Source organism: Cryptotermes secundus, unplaced genomic scaffold (genome assembly GCF_002891405.2).
Source record: "Cryptotermes secundus unplaced genomic scaffold, Csec_1.0 scaffold250, whole genome shotgun sequence".
In the NCBI taxonomy this organism is placed as follows: domain Eukaryota; kingdom Metazoa; phylum Arthropoda; class Insecta; order Blattodea; family Kalotermitidae; genus Cryptotermes; species Cryptotermes secundus.
This window is the reverse complement of record NW_019738873.1, coordinates 2,322,740-2,339,619: the sequence shown is the minus strand read 5'-3', so window position 1 is coordinate 2,339,619 and position 16,880 is coordinate 2,322,740. Positions and strand designations below refer to the sequence as shown.

The following is a 16,880-nucleotide window of genomic DNA, read 5'->3' as shown; positions in this document are numbered from 1 at the left end:
GCCCTAGAAAATCATAATAATCCCTGGGACTACGTGACTAATGCCACTGCTATATGACACAGCTGCCGCCTACTCAGCAGGTTCAGGCGAAAAGAACACCGGACAGTCAACAAAGTAGTAATTTATTACATTCGTAGAATTGCCGTAAGCCAGCTACAAGCGGGACGCCAAGAATAGACAAATACCTGTTGCAGCACGCCAATTAGTATGCAGATCTGCCAACCATAACCTACCATTCATATTTTGGTATCGCAATCTGTCGGCTAACATCAGAAGCATGTTCACGCGTACGAACTAACTTTATTCTCTCTTAGTTACAGCCTAAGTATGAGTTGAACAAATTACTATAATTTTATGTTCATGTAAAAAATAATTTAAATAACGCATAATTTATTATGTAAATTTACACAACTTACATACTTCCATAAAGCTTAAAGGTGGAATAACTTGTCCCAAATAACTGAAAATGGGTCACGTGTTAAACACCAAATAATTCAAACTACTCTGACAAAAGAGGACGATTTGATAAATGTCTACATTGAATAGTGACCGGGTTTCTGTAGTTATTTTTACTTCGCGGAAGCTGTATATGTATATAAGCCACTTGACGTGATACTGAAACCAAAATATCTCTTCCTTTCGCTTCGTTAAGACACTCTTTAAAAACTACTTTAATATCAAACTTTCAACAAAAAGTTTTAATTCGCTAGTGGGGGGGGGGGTGGAGGCCAGCTGGGTCCACTCGGCCCGGCGGCCACTGATGGCCTATTGTACCTTCCCCGGGTGATTATGATGATGGAGAATTTGGTGGAATGAAGTTTGGCAGGGGAAACCGAAGTACTCGGAGAAAACCCGCTCCAGCCCCACTTTGTCCACCACAAATCCAACTTCATCAGACCCGGGATCGAACGCGGGTCGCCACGGTGGGAAGCCAGCGACTAACCGCTTGAGCTATGGAGTGGCCTAACTTTCAACAAATATAAGGAATGATTTATGTCAATAGTAAAAAGCAATAGATAAGAGATTTCCTTAAAAAAGTGCAAGAATTATACAAGTTGGTATCCAGTGTAGGAACACGGGTGCAAGTCTGAGCATAGAAATGTGTGTTTCGGTCATTGTACTTGGAACTTTTCAGTCTGCCTATTGTTGGATGGAGAATTAACGTACTCTGGATAAGATGGCGCCCAAGGCAAAACAATCTGTGCAATGCACTTGGGGCGACAGTGGAACAGACTCAGTCTTGGGTCGTCATTTTCTTCATTTTGGGGCATCTGTTCATCTTTGGAATAGGCATACATGTCAGTGCTGTGGGTACACCCAAAGAAGAAGTGGAGATAATTATATTATTCAAACTTTGCTGTTTCTTTCTATAAAACACAAAGAATAATTTGCTTGCGAGCATCATGAATGATAAATGTGATATAATTATTAAAACACCGAAATTTTATAATATTAATTTGTTCTCATTATCAAACTGTAAACATTTCCTAGATGTTATTTTTAATACTTATACATTTAAATTTATAATCATACGAGGATAAATATGTAACAAGCATTGAAAATAGTTCAAAAGAAGGTAATATAATTTACAAAGAAAGCAGTCTTCTGGGATTTGGCACCGTGTATATGTGGTGTTAAACGACGTTCCTCCGAAACGTCGGTTAACACCACATATACACGGTGCCAAATCCCAGAAGACTGCTTTCTTCATAGTCACCGCCGTGAAAGCCTCAAATCTTACACAATATAATTTACATTTCCCTAAAAGGGTCTGTTTTGGAAGGTGATTTTAAAATTCACTATATTAACATAATTAGTCACATGTAAGATCATAAATCATGTAATCATTTATGTATTGAAGGTAATGAAGAGATGGCTTGCATACATTTGGGGCTTTTATGAAACAATATATAAAATTTTAAAATAATTTATCTATAGTCACGGGAAAAAAGTTGATGCATATATATTTTAACAATCATTACCACAAAAAGTGTCATTTTAAGATTATTTCTGAAATCACTAATATGTTATTTCATCATAATTTGGTGAATATTCTCGACGACTGATCCACCGAGCACGGAAAGAGAAGGGTAGAAGTGGCCTGTTATTACTAACGCGTGCAGTCTGTACCATAGTATTCATGTTACATTTAATTTAGCCTGTTGATAATATACAAATGCATTCCAGGGCTACTTTTAACTAAAATGTGAAAATAAATAAATAAATAATCATTAACTTGACTGATTTCATAAATTGCGTAACAGCGGGCATTATGAAATTTGTCAAGAGCAAAGTTACCACTCTATCACTATAAAGGAATTCCAGTCGGAAATCATGAGTCGACGGCCATCCAACCAGAAGGCCTCCTTCAAATAATTCTGCTTAGATCTGTATCGGTCATAACGAGGAGCTAAATACGTGGATAAAAAAGGGGAAACGTGGGCTGCTTTCATTCAGAAACTCGCCATTTTGTAACCTGTACTGGTTGCAGAAGTTCCAGTTGTAATGCTTTATTTTGTCCGGTTAAGAAAAGTGTCTGCATGCAAGTAAAGCGTAACATTAAAATTTGTGTCAACTCACAAAAAATGTTTTCTGGGAGACAAAGACTTTTATGAAGAAAAATCTACACCTTGACAAAAAGAAATATTTTCTCTCCCCTGAAACAGCTTAAAACTAGAAAATTAAGAGAACATATAACAACAACAACAACAACATCAACAACAGCAACAGACAAATTGATTACATGTGAAGTCATTTGTTTCACGTCACGACGTTTGCTTACTAATAATTAAACAACAGCCATGGCTACTTCCGTCTCTTGAAGTAATCCGATGGTTTCCCTGACCGAAAACTTTTTGCCTTCTTCAGGATTATGGTACACTTTCTTCAGCTCCGAAGGAGGATAACGTTGGAACGTTCTGAAAGCTGTCTTCTGGGATGTGACGTCGTGTAGTCTGGTAAGTAAGTACGGCCAGTTCGGAGGAACTTGCCTCTGTCTTCAGGGTAAAGATGGAGTCGTTAGACATACACGGCTTCACATCCCCGAGGACTCTAATCGTGAGCCTTACCGCCATGAGAGCCCCATGTCTCACCGAAAAGCAATCTAGTTATGGAATTTTCTTGTTTTGTCAGGGAGGTTCAACAACAAAATCTGAGTCGTCAACTACACAAAGCAACTCCTTCTGTTTCTCTGATTTCTTCCACCGCCTAACGAGTACCTTATATCACAATTTGATCACTTCCTGTCCGCTACGGAATGATGGGTTCGCTGAACTCGTGTATGCACGCGTCGATGCCTTGGTGTTCAATACTTATCTGAAGGCCCGATGTGAGATATTACATTAGGGGAGAGTTACAATGAGGAGATGCGGACCTCCGGCTGCTGGTCAGGCGATGTGGAGGGGGACGCTCCGGGAGAGACGGGGGACGCCGGTTCCACCTCAGACCCAGGGTAAGACGCTGGAAGATTGACCACCACAGATGCAGTCATAGTGGAAGATGTGGTTGAGTTGGGCTTGCTGATGGAAACAAGCGAAGCACCACCAGCACCTGTGCCTCCCGTTGCTGTCGTCGCGACGCCCCCTGTCATGTTGCTCTGGTTGAGACTGGCCCGAGAGAGGCGGTCCGGAGTGGGCTCGCTTGGTGGAGAGCGATTGGAGTGCATACGGACCTGTATGTCGTTGAGTTCTTCCTCGTGGACAGCGGACTCAGGCGTCGCCCCGCGCTGATGCTTCTAGGAAGCAGACACACCATATAAGCGATATATCACGAAACAGTGAACTTCTCCATTCTCAACAGGACTATGCTGTATAATCGACAAGAATATTAACCTCGCGGGGAGAAATATGGTATGAACGTGTTCTGTTTATGTTCGAAGTTTGGCTTTTGAGTCCAGACAACTGAAACTGAACCCTTGCAGATGGTCCCATCACCTTGCCGCCACAATAATCCTATTAGCCATCGTCCCATAGCCTTCTTTCGAAAGTTTCGTCTATTCCACATTTTCTAGTCGCGTGAATCTTCTTAACAACGGCCCACTCCTCACGAATCAATCATTAAAAACAATTTTTTCTTCTGGACAGAGAGGAGCAATTGTTCTTTCCACTTTGTCATATTGATCGTGCATTATGTCTAAAATTTAATTCTGTTCTCGCTAAAGTACCGTGTAAATGATTCTCGACGGACTAAACACAAGGAACACTTGTTCGAACCCTACCTGAGGCAAAGACGTCTGCCTACATTGTTTATGCTTCAGTGGGGAGGTCGGAGCACTGTGATGTTACCATCATCAGAGGCGATTTACTGAACATCGAATATGGTCGAATGAAATTACTTGAAAAGACAGAAGAGGAAGAAGCAAATTTATGTGAGATGATAGAGTGAAGTGAGGGGTTAATACTCTAATAAAATATAACTGTATTTAATGCTACTTATTTAAATGAATATCTCAAATAATTTGAAATAGGAACTACTAGACGATAGTGGAGCAGAAGATCAAGGTTCACCACCTCGTGGCGTGGCTGAAGCTGGCTTGTGTTGAGGAACGATTTGAAAATGCATTTCTGTCAGGCTTCGGTCTCATAGTAGCGCACTGCACGCTTCAGTTCAACAAACTTTTCCAAACGAAATTTGGAAAGGAAGCAAGACTTAACCGCCTCAGGGATTATGTTGGAAACGACTGCATTTGAGGATAGAAAACGAAAGGGTACCGGAGAAGACCAGAAGGTATGCTCTTCAAATAACTGAAGGAAATTAATTTGTTATGGCATCGTTTTAATACTTCATTACGAAAAGAAGTTACGAATGACTGTTTATATGCGTTCCGAATTGAGAAGGTAACAACAGTTTTGTCAGTATATTATTAAAGTACACCACTTTCCCCACAAACCTGTTACCGTTGATATCAACATCGCTGTCATGTTATGGGACTTGCTACCGTTGAATTTCCACATCAGTCAAACATGTTTAACTTTAATAAGGCTACCCACGGAAACAGGAATCATATTTATCTCCTGTATTAATATAAGTGGTCTGTGTAATACCGAACTGGGACATGGCAACTGCGAAGTAACCTGTGAAAGAACAGTCTTGTTTAGGCGTATGGGTGATGGTTCAACAGTCTTTACTTACGTGTTTCTTTCTGAAAACAAAGCATCAAGAAACAATTGGCTCCTCCCTTGTTCGAGACATGCGAATATATCACTGTTTCATTTAAACATTTTCAGCATAACGAAATTCCCTTATTGAGTAATTAACCAAATAACCCCCAAAACAGTACAGTTTATGGGACCGCTTCGCTTGAGCCGCGCAGCACGGCACTTACATGCAAACTAAGCGGCCTTCGACAACCAGTGTTCAGAGCAATCTCTGCTAATATGCACCAAACTACACGGTGTCTTGCTGCAGGCACTCTCTCTACTCTACTTTCTAGGCGTGACTATTTCTCACTCCCCACATGCTTAACCTTACAAAGACAGAAGAAGAGGAAAGTAGAATCGAAAGAAAGACAGTGAAAGAAGAATGTGTTAAACTTGGGCCTCAGGTGTTATGACCGCAGCAAAGCTACACACAGATACACGTGCATGCTTAGGAGAAGTGACAGGTCCGGCTAGCTGAGTCCACTCAACACGACGCTTTAGAGGCTGCGTCCAGACACACTAACCACTCATGCAGAAGGACGCACTCTCAATCCGCCATGCACCTCGAGCAAAAAACTGAGGCCTGCGTCCATGTGACATATGGAACTCGGTTCTATGAGAACAGAGTTTAAAAATTGCAAANAGGCCATGCAGTGGCGTGCATGCGAGCAGGCGGGCGATCAGTGGCGTACGGTTCAGCATGAGAAAAAGAAGGAAGACCAGAAGAGAAGAAGAAGTGGGCAAATCAGAACGAGGCCTCAACAAGACAAGTGCCGTCCATTCCTCCTGCAGCCTGTAGGTCGACATGTTCGGCCGAGGAGGTAGGCATATACTGGTTTCTGGCCCGCTGAAATACAGGGACGGGCCATGAGACAGACGTGCCCGCCACGTCTCGCGATCATGATGTTGACTGTGCTGAAAGAGCGACGCACTCACACTCGTAGGAGATGGAGAAGGGGGGCGGAGGGGGTGGGAGAAACTCTGAGAATTTGTGTGCGGATGTAAGAAGTCTTATTAAATTCGCAGTTCATTTCCGATGGTTTGCGCAATTTGCGTATTTTATGGTTAACATCGAGTTATGTACTTTCTTAGCCCTTCCGATAATTTGAGCAAAATGTGAAGTTGTTTAATGGAATATCCTTATCCTTGTACTTAATAAGAAATGCATTAACTTCCATATATGAAATATATTATTAGTTTCTTACTTAAAATTTAAATTATAAGACTACGTGTTCCTGAATTCGAAGAGTTAGACTGCGCTGCGAATATTTAGTGATGCATTAATCTGTAGCTTACGTACCATGTTCTTCAGAATAAAATTAATTGAGAGCAGTGTGTGTCAACATGAAATTGAATGCAGCTGAATTATTACAACGCGAGAAACTTGAGAAAAATTGAAGCTCCGAGACAAATTCTGTAAAGCAATAGTGAAGTGCATCTCGAGTATGATAAAGAGTCTGCAGAATTGCAGATCATTTCACAAATGTGATCAGAGCGCATGCCTTAAAATGGAACACTAAAATCATTAGACATATTTAAAATAATAATTTTTTTAACACGATTAATCAGAATTTATAAAGCGCCTACTTTTCCTTTTTTGGCGCTTTTGCATTATTGTGGAGCGTCAACTAATTTCTCTTCGACAGTCCTAATGTCTGTCCTTATGCATGAAATAATCCCTGAATCGGCGAATGGATTTTCATTAAATTTATTATTGGCAAGATGTAACAAAATCTGCAGGGTTATTCTCTGAGACTAGTTAAGGGCACTCATATGAAGACCTACATCCATTTACTGAGAGCATAAGTCACTTAATATTTATCGGAGCCAAAAATATTCTTAACAGAAACTGTAAAGGAGATCAAGATGCATTTCTTGTCTAATATTTTTCTCCGTAACAATTATGGTTTTCGAAACTATTAAACACAAGGATGTCACGCTACATTTTCGAATTCCAATATTCCGGTCAGACGCGAAGCTTACCACACAATCAACAATTTTTTCCATAAACACGCGAAAATTATATAAAAATCTTATCGTCGACAACGATTGAAAGAAAATTTTCCAACCTGAATTATAGGTCTAAATACATAAAAACATATATTTAATGATAATATAATTGACAGTATTATTTCCCACGCCTTTTATTCACCATTGAAAAATAAATTGTTTCAAGAAAATCTTCAAAATTACGAATCGGAAAACGCGAGAAATTCGTGATTAAATTTAGTGTGTGTTGAAATAAAATTTGTTTTATTCTTTTAATGTAGTGTTATGTTACAACACGACTTTAAATAATTTTAATTAAATAATTATATATATTAAAAGTTGCGAAGCCTCTCCCTGTAACAGGCCGTGGAGGGAAATAATGTTATGAGACGCAGATGCTCCCATGTTTTCTAGACAATCGGCTCACAAGTGGCGGTGAGGTTGATAGCAATATGAGCCGGCCGGGCGCCCTTTATCTCCAGGAAGATTCTTGGTACTCATTTCTGTTAGAGGCTGAGGCCACCCCGGGGCCACAGTGCGGCTGGAAGGATTAGATCAATTGAAAAATCTAATGAACTCATCGGGAATGGAACCCGCGACCTTCCGGCTGGTAGCATAGTGCCTCAACCAACTATACTACCCCGTGCCCCCAATTTATATATAATAAACAATGTATATATTAGTTATCTTTTAGAATATGTAATAACACCGATGAGTGAAGAATTTATTCACTGTGTATATAATTTTGATATCTCGCTTTCTTGAATAAATAAAAACTAGGGGTGAATAGTTGCATAATACGAATTTAATCACAGAGGAAAGTTCAAACTTCTCTTTCATTATTCCTGCTGTGGAACTCGCCCTTGCATTGTATAGTTGTACTGTTAACGTTTTGTTTAATCTATTTAACTGCCTCAATGGAGTTGGTTCCTTCATGAGAAGCCAACAGTTGCTCAGCTACTCCAGGAAGTCTCAGCATTACCGGGCTCACAGGAGCCAGCCACTGTCCCTATCCTGAGCCAGAGGAATCGAGTCCTCGAGCCCTGTCATTTCTCAAAGATGATCTTGTTCAACCACGTGACTTTGTCGAGTTTTACGTGGTATTACTCCAGTAATCAGAATGTCATGTTCCGATACTCGCACGGGTAGCAAAATGTTCTACTACGATATCTTAACACATGAAGATAATATGTAGCATGTAGCGTCCATTGTTAGGCAACAGTTGCGAAATAAGCAACTATAGAAAGGTCGTTACTAGGCAACAGCAACAGAGGGACGGTGCTTTCTGTGCTGTCCGTGACGAGAATTTATAAGGAGGGCAAGTTGGTTAGTAAGTTAGAGAACTGCTGCGGTTCTGTCCTTGTGAGCTGTTGAGGTGAGATGCTAGTAGCTGAGGCACGGGGATAGTTCAGGAACCCAGAGGAAAAGGAACGTCAGCTTTTTGAAGCTGCTGTAAAACAACGGTTAGTTGTTTAGTGACTGTGGACACCTGTGCGTGTGCAATAGTGAATTGTAAAGTGTAGTCACGAGCTGTATAAAAGATCCAAAGAAATCCTATTAACAATGAAAACCCCCGTCTATAGTCACACGCCATGAAAAAACGTGACTACATAGTCCTGTACGCGAACGTGATTTCCTCCAAGTTAATAGAAAGAGACGCGAGATATTTTAGTAATATTCATCACCGTTACACGAATGTCGTAGTTTGTGAATACATGGAGTGGCGCAGAATTACGCGTAATGACCTCACTGATACACAGTTCGCATGGAAAGACACACCACGCCTTAAGGTTCGGCCACACACAGCGCTACGTACGCGACGTACGCTATGTTCGCTATACGAACAGAAAAAGATCTCCCTTTATTGCCAATATGACTGGCCACACAGACTTCCGTACGCTACGTTCGCTATGTTCTCTATGTTAGCTGCGTCGCAGAGTGTACACAGCGTACGTAGGGAACATAGCGTAGCGCTCTGTGTGGCCGAACCTTTATACAGTTGCTTGGGTGTGTAGTTCTTATGTCATCTTTAGAGAAATGTTGAAAGCAGTATTCGTGCAAGAAGGGAATAAGATCCAAGCTATGTGCTCAGCAGTCTGACAACTGCCGGTGTTGAGAATTTGGAAGAAGATGGCGACGGGGTGTTTACTTACATTCTTGCCCAAAATAAAGCCCCGAGATCGCATCTCAACAGCTACATTTCCAGATAATTGAGAATGAAGTAAGCAAGCGTACATGCTGCTTCGAAAGATGGTGTCGGTAATTAGTAGAGAGAAGAGGAAGTCAGTATCTTCACGTACCCAATAGCAAAATGGCTTCCACTCCTTGAGATATTTTAACTTGTGGTTAAAAATTCGCTTAGTGGGGGGTGGAGTCCAGCTGGGTCCACTCGGCACGGCGGCAACTGATTGGCCTCTTGTAGCCCGCGCCGGGTGATCATGACGATGGCGAATTTGGTGGAATGAAGATTGGCAGGGGAAACCGAATACTCGGAGAAGACCCGCCCCAGCGCCACTTTGTCCACCACAAATCCACTTGATCAGACCCGGGATCGAACCCGGGCCGCTGCGGTGGGCAGCCAGTGACTAACCGCTTGAACTAAGTTGTCTGAGGTGTAACAGGACATGAATCGTGCAAGGACTAAACGAGGTCCATGCCTGATACGCAGCAGAGGTGAAGGCAGTGTAGATTAAGACGTAACAGTTTACTCATTGTTGTGTAGTACAAGGGACAGTCGGTAAACAGGCCACAAATGGAAGTAACACGGCTGTAATGGACGTAATAGTTTTGCTTGTGTACCACTAGGTAGCAGCACAGTCCAGCTTCATGACAGTCAGCGTAGTAGATTCGCATGCGCATGTTCACAGGCTGGTTTCAGTAGTCGAAATGGCGACCGTGCTTGAGTGTGTACTACCTAATAGCACTTTTCTGTTGTGCGTTTCTGCACGCAAAATGACTCAATGCAAAGAATATTCATAAAGAAAAGTTTCCTCTTTACGGTGGAAAGTGTTTGTCGCATAAAGCGGTTCACAGCTGGATGAAGAAATGTTTTGCTGATTATGAAGAGGTTGAAACGGAGGCACGGAAGTGGCTGAGACAACAGTCAAAAGACTTCTGTGCGTCGGTTTTCGACGTACTGGTAAAGCAATGGGGCAAGTGTATCAATCCTGGTGCAGGATATGCAGAGAAACAAATGTCCCCCCCCCCCAGTTTCGAATATCACATATTTTAAGTTTTACATCCATCTGTGACCTATTTATTGACTCTCTCTCGTATATCAGGTTGCATATGTGGAGAAGATTTAGATGTGGATACTTGCAGGTGTTGTCCACGGTTATCAGATGGTGCAACGCAGTCTGTGTTAATCCATTATTAACCATTATATCATGTCTTTAGACGTTATTGTCTTAGTTGAATTTCTAAATTTGAAACAATTTTAATTGTAAATTATGTCAGTGATATCACTTCGTAATGTTATTAAAATAATTTTATTTAGATGCGGTTTAAGCAATATTTAGTTCACTACGTAATTAGACACGTGACAGCAGCGGGTGTGCCAAGCGGCTCTTAATCTAAACGTGTTAATAAGCTGTGTAGTTAAAACGTTAAGCATGGAAACGCCTGTGTGAGTGATGTACCTGCGACTGCAAAGCAAACTTCAACTTCACGAAGTGTGGCATCTACGAAGAACATAAAGCAGACGGATCAAAGAAAATATAATATGATTTATTGCGCATGTAAATATTTAACTGTCATCGAGGTCACAAGCATTTCACTGAGCTTTCTGATAGTTGGTGATTCATGTATGCACTTTTGTCAACAATTAATATTTTAATTATTGTTTTTAGAGTGTGAATGTATTTGAGACTACAGCTTTAGCATGATTATAATTCGAAACAAACAATTAGGGATGTCACTTGCAGATCAAAATGGGGAGGTAACACCGTTAGTAGCGTCTCATTCTGTTGCGACAGAATCACGGTCTGAACTTGTTAATTATATTTTTGGTTTCGTAAAGTAAACCTAAGGTAAGGTAAATATTTTCTTGTGCTTAACTAATTAAGCACTACGCCATTAAGACGTATGGAGTGGATGTATAGCTCCATATTTTCTCGGCCTAGACACTAGTTAGAGTTGAGGGGTCAGCTTCACGCCTTGGTCGCTTTACATAAGACGAGACAGCCCCCAGTACCCATTGGATAAGAGGCTCAGCTGGCCCCGAGCAGGTCTGGAGTGTGTGGAGAAAATTCTTGCCCCTACCAGGACTCTAACTCCAACCCCTCGGTAGCCCAGCCCGTAGACAGTCGCTACACCGACTGCGTTACCTCAGCTAAAATAAAACAAATCTAATAACTAAAGTAAAGTGAAGTAAAGCTATCCCTGTAACAGGCCGTCAAGGCCCATAGGGTTGTGAGATGTTGAGTTTCCCACATTATCTAGACAATCGGCTCACAGATGGCGGTGAGGTTGTCAGCCTTACGCGACGGCCGCCCTTTACCCCCAGAAACATTCCTGGTACTCATTTCTGTTAGAGGCTGAGTCGAGGCCAGGGCCATAGTGCGGCTGGAAGGATTAGGTGAATTGAAAAAATCCACCTCATCGGGATTCGATCCCGCAACCTGCCGGCTTGTAGCATAGTACCTGAAACAACTACGCTACCGCGTGCCCCAAAATAAATCTAATACAATATTTAATTAGAAAATGCAAATTCACTTGAAAAGTGCCATCTTTTTTTGCATGTGACGTCATGAAATCCGATATGCTCCCCGATGGTTGAGAAAGGACAAGCGGGGGGCCCAGAGACCACTACTTGGTCTGAGGGGTGTAGGAAAGGTACACGGCTCTAACAAGGGCCGTTTTCACGAAGAGAAGAAGTGTGGAGAACAGACGCACTGGTAAGCAACAACAGTAAAGGGGCCCATACACGTACGAGTCCGGCTCGGCGAGCTTGACTCGGGAGCCGGGCTGGGATAAATTTCGCCACAGACGCATGAGTTGACTCCAAACTTTGCGACCCACACACGGACGAGTTTGCCTCATTGGAACCCGAGCACAGTCGGACTTGCGAGCCAGACTCTTTCGTGTATGGGCCCCTTAACAGCGGCTGTAGGCAGTGCGATGCAAAGGAAGGAGCAACTGTGTGAAGAAGAGCCAGGTAGCTTGAGCAGAAAAGGACAGTGCGCACGCGCCTAGTGGTAAACCCCATCACGGGAAATCCTGTAAGACTGCCCACGTTCTTTCAGAGACCACAAAAAAGGGTTCCATGATTTGTACAGGCAGAAACCATCCTCTCTAATTATACTGTTAGGACGGCGAGTTTCGCCCGTACAAGCACGGTCCATGCATGTGCCTCAATATATTGATGTCGCATATAGTACGCTCCTCCGAAACGTCGGCGTACTCCTAAAAGACTACATGATATCACATTCCAAAAGATGGTACTGTTCATAGCCATCGCCGTGTGAACTTCAAATAAAGCTAAATTATCTATTCGGGAGCCCTTTAGTAATACTCAAAAAAGTTTTACACATCACGAAAGTAATAAAATACGGCATACGTAAAGCAGTCCCTAGTTTCACGTGAATTCCATACACAAAGTTATGTAACCACTTTATATATAGTCTATGCCTCATATGCACTATAGTATTAATGAAACGTGAATGCCATGTTAGGCGAAATTAATCTCAGCGGGAAGTACACAGGAGCAATGCACATGTAACACAATGACTTCAACGTCACGTACATGCTGAAATGTGCATCCGTTCTTTCACTTTCACATTCTCCGATGCAGCGGTGATTTGCGTCGTTTGTCGAACATTTACTTTGCAGTCATCAATTTTACTGTGTCTGTGTGTTTGTGCTGATATTCAGTTCTGTACCGTGCTTTAAATGTGTGTATGTTTTGTCGGAGTGAATGAGCTACCCCATTGCGTGTGTAGGAATACAGGTTAAAGGACAGAAGACACACAATTGGCAAGCATATTTCCTTCTTCTCACTACAGACAGCTGTTAAAATAAGAGATAAGTCAATATTGCACTTATAGAAGCATATCTGCTATTTATTTTGATTAATCTCCAATGCAATATAATGCCTATGTGCTTTATGAGTGAAATAATTACATATATCAGTACAAACATTCGACATAAATACTCCAAACTATAATATAAAATAGGGTTCGTTGAAAATGAAGTATTCGACATTGAACTTCCTTTTGGTATACTCCGAAAATATTAATTACGAAATTAATGGATATGTTTAGTGACAATATTTATAATTTTATATGTCTATAGAGGAATAAGCATTCGTGAACGTCAAAAATATGAACAGAAAATGCATCACGATAGTTGTGAAAATAATATAGTTATTTCTTTTATCCATTTATGTATTTCATGTCTGTCATATTAGTTCAAGAGTACCTACCGATTTATATTATAGAAATTTTGATCAGTCTCCTAATTAGGCGCGTTCAGCAACTGCATGGGATTTCTAATTGAAATGACCAAAATAGACAAAAGAAACATCTAAAAAAATACATAGAACTGGACTTATGGTTAGGTACGTGATATTTTAATAAAACGGTCACAGTTACACGCATTATATCATCTGCATTCAAGAAGCTGTCACTTGTTACGCAGGGATAATATTAAAAACTATATTCAAGACAATTATTACGCCAGAGTTCTCAGTTATGGAACGACAGTATACTTGTGATATGACTGCAGGTCAACCTGAATTTGTCAAATCCAACTCAAAAAAATTAAAAAAAAAATTGCACGGTACTTTAGGAGGAGGACACAGGTCGTAATTCCAAGTAGGAAACAGTGAATGATGCGTGTACAAGAAGAAGGAATATTAGGTTAGGAAATGGACGTTTTTGTATACACAGACGCTGCTTTCCGTTTATCTGGCAATGACTGCAAAATATTGTTTATACATATTTTTAAGCTCACGGTAAAAAAGTTATCCCTGTGAAACTCCATGAAGACGTATGGGGGTGTGGATGTATAGATTCATATTTTCTTGACCTCGGCACCATTCGGAGGTGAGTGGTCAGCTTCACGTTTTACCCCGGGGAAAGAGCCTTCATTACCTGTTCTATAGGAGGCTGGGTGGGCGCAAAGCCGGTCTGGACGACATGGAGAAGAGAAAATTCTTGACCTTACCGGGACCCGAAACCCGACCCATCTGTCGTCCAGTCCGTAGCCAGTCGCTATCTCGACTAAAAAAAAACCTTCTCTCCCCAACATAAATTAAATGCAACTTTTTGAGTTCTATTTTCAAGATACGGTACCACTCTTCCAACTTTTCTGAAGGATTCTCAAATTTTTGTAGATGAGCGAGTGTATACAATAGCAACATTCACACAACTCGGCTCCTTTAAAGTGGTGTGAACTGGTAGTACGAGAGAAGGCAGATCAATAAGCAACGAATTCAAGGAACATGCTGATTCCTGCACCTATTCGAATTCAGTTCAAAACAGTTAATTATCCCTTAAATACTCGTAAATCGTTACATAATTCAAGACACCACACTAAGTTCGAAACTTTCGGTTGATAAACATTTCGATTTACGATGCTGCTAGCGAAAGGTGTATTAATATTATACATGGTTTCATAAGTATTTCATAAGAACTATCCGAAAGAAAGCTCTTATACAACATTAGAAGAGTCAAGTGTATGTACACAATACGTAATGCATTTCAAGAATTTTCTTCCTAAATAATTTGAAAGTATAACGCTTTCAGAATTTATGTTGTGTTTTATAGTTTGTGTAAACTTCAAAATCATGCTTATTCTACAAGATAAAGTAACATGACACTTTGTGCAGACACACTGCATTGTTGCAATATTGACTTTAGGTCCTTAAATACTAAGAATGTCTGTTAAAAGGAATTAGTTCTGACATTTCCTGCAAACGGTTAATGCACAATAAATTAGTGGGAAAACAGAATACAGTAGCGGACATTGTTAGTGTGCAGTAGATGTGGACTTACATGAACATATTTCTATTGTTATATTAATAATACGTCACAAATCGGTGGTTCATGTTTGTATTCTACACAACATATAGACATCCTCTGTCCCGTACATACATGCAGGGATTTCAAAATGGGAATACCGTCCATAAAAATCACTGAAAGACGGAAGGAAATGGAAGATAAAGAATTAAACAAAATTAGGAGTTCATATGTTTTATCAGGTTCTCTCAAAATGCGTCCTGGTTTTGGGGTCTTCTATATGAAACAGACCAAAGAAATTGTCACACTGCTTTGTGTATTGTTGTAATGCTTCATGACTTAATATGATTTAGTAAGAGCAAGTAAACTGTAACATCAAACAATATTTGTGCAGCTACTCAAGAACTTCCCAGCATTTTATGGAACCGGAAGGTTCATAACCGTGTTAGCAAGACCCTTCCACTGGTCCATATCCTGAGCCAGATCAATCCAGTCACATCATCCCATTATATCTCCCTAAGATCCAATTTATACTACCCACCCACCTACGTTTTGGTCTCTATAGTGATCTCTTTCCTTCTGCTTTCCAACCAATATCCGTGCTACAGTCCCTACCCATTTTATCCTCCTTGACTTGATCATTCTAATTATACTTGGAGAAGAGTACAAGTTATGAAGCTCCTCATTATGCAGTTTTCTCCAACCTCCTGTCACTTCATCTCTCTTCGGTCCAAATATTCTCCTCGACGCCCTCAGTCTGTATTCCTCCCTTAATATTAGAGACAACGTTTCACACCCATACAGAACAACGAGCAAATTTATAGTTTTGTAGATTCTAATTTTTATGTTTTTAGACAGCAGACGAGAAGACAAAAGGTTCTGGACTGAATGGTAGCAGGCATTACCCGAGTTCAATCACCTCTTAATTTACTCCTGAATCAGGTTTTGATTTGTTATCGTTGTTCCCAAATATCTCAACTGTGCCACATTTTCAAAACATCTGTTTCCTATCTTTATGTCATGATTTTGCAATCTGCAAGCAGATCACCATTCTCATCCTTCACTAAGTTACTGCTAGGCCGGTAACCCCTCTGAAAGTCATTTATTCCTCTATACAGGTCTCTAATGCTCTTGTTCTTACTGTTCATTGCAAGCTCATCAATTTTGTCTTTCAGATATTCCCTCTTTTTGTTCCTGAAATGCCTGCTGGTTTCGCGTCTCATATTGTTCAGATTATCCGTATTTAACTCGCTTAGATCCTGTAACCATTGCAATTTGGCCCGCTTTCTTTGGTCTAATATATAATGCTAATTAGTAATAACTGGAAACCATTCATTTGGTTAATTAGTTCAGCTTCTTCAACCGCGGATGCTATAGGTCCATACAAGAAAACAAACTCCGTGGCCTGTAGTCCGCAAGAGAACTATACCGGGTTTCCCAAACCAACCCAATTGCTGCTCAGAAGACTTGTTCTGCACACTTTCACCCAACCTCCTATCCAGTGGGTACCGGTTGGTAAAGCGGCCGGGACGTGAAGCTGACAACTCACCTCCAGCTAGTGCCGAGGTCAAGAAAATGTGGATCTATACGTCCACTCCCCCATACGCCTTCATGGCCTAGTGCTTAATTAGTTAAGCACAGGGACAACTCTACCTTTACCTTACAACGGTTACACGGCAGTGCAACATGACTCGGAAATTTAAAAATGGTGGCACTTTCTCTGAAATGGCCAGACATAGATAGGCCTATATATAAACCCTGAGGTTTATTAAAAGCAAGTACAGGAAATCTCGTT

The 16,880-nt window shown here is 40.9% G+C and overlaps 1 protein-coding gene across 3 annotated transcripts in view; it reads right to left on the bottom strand.

The window, feature by feature from the left end:
- Positions 1-2,494: 2,494 nt before the first annotated feature.
- Positions 2,495-16,880, bottom strand: part of LOC111871115 (potassium voltage-gated channel protein Shal) — a 163,876-nt gene continuing 149,490 nt past the window's right edge. Inside the window, exon 5 of one of the 3 annotated variants that reach the window (XM_023863945.2) lies at positions 2,495-3,733. In XM_023863945.2, the coding sequence (XP_023719713.1) occupies positions 3,353-3,733 (381 nt within the window). In that variant the 3' untranslated portion in view covers positions 2,495-3,352. Of the gene's footprint in view, positions 3,734-5,801; positions 5,986-16,880 lie in introns of those variants that run through there. The other 2 variants (XM_023863947.2, XM_023863946.2) reach the window with 2 other exon arrangements.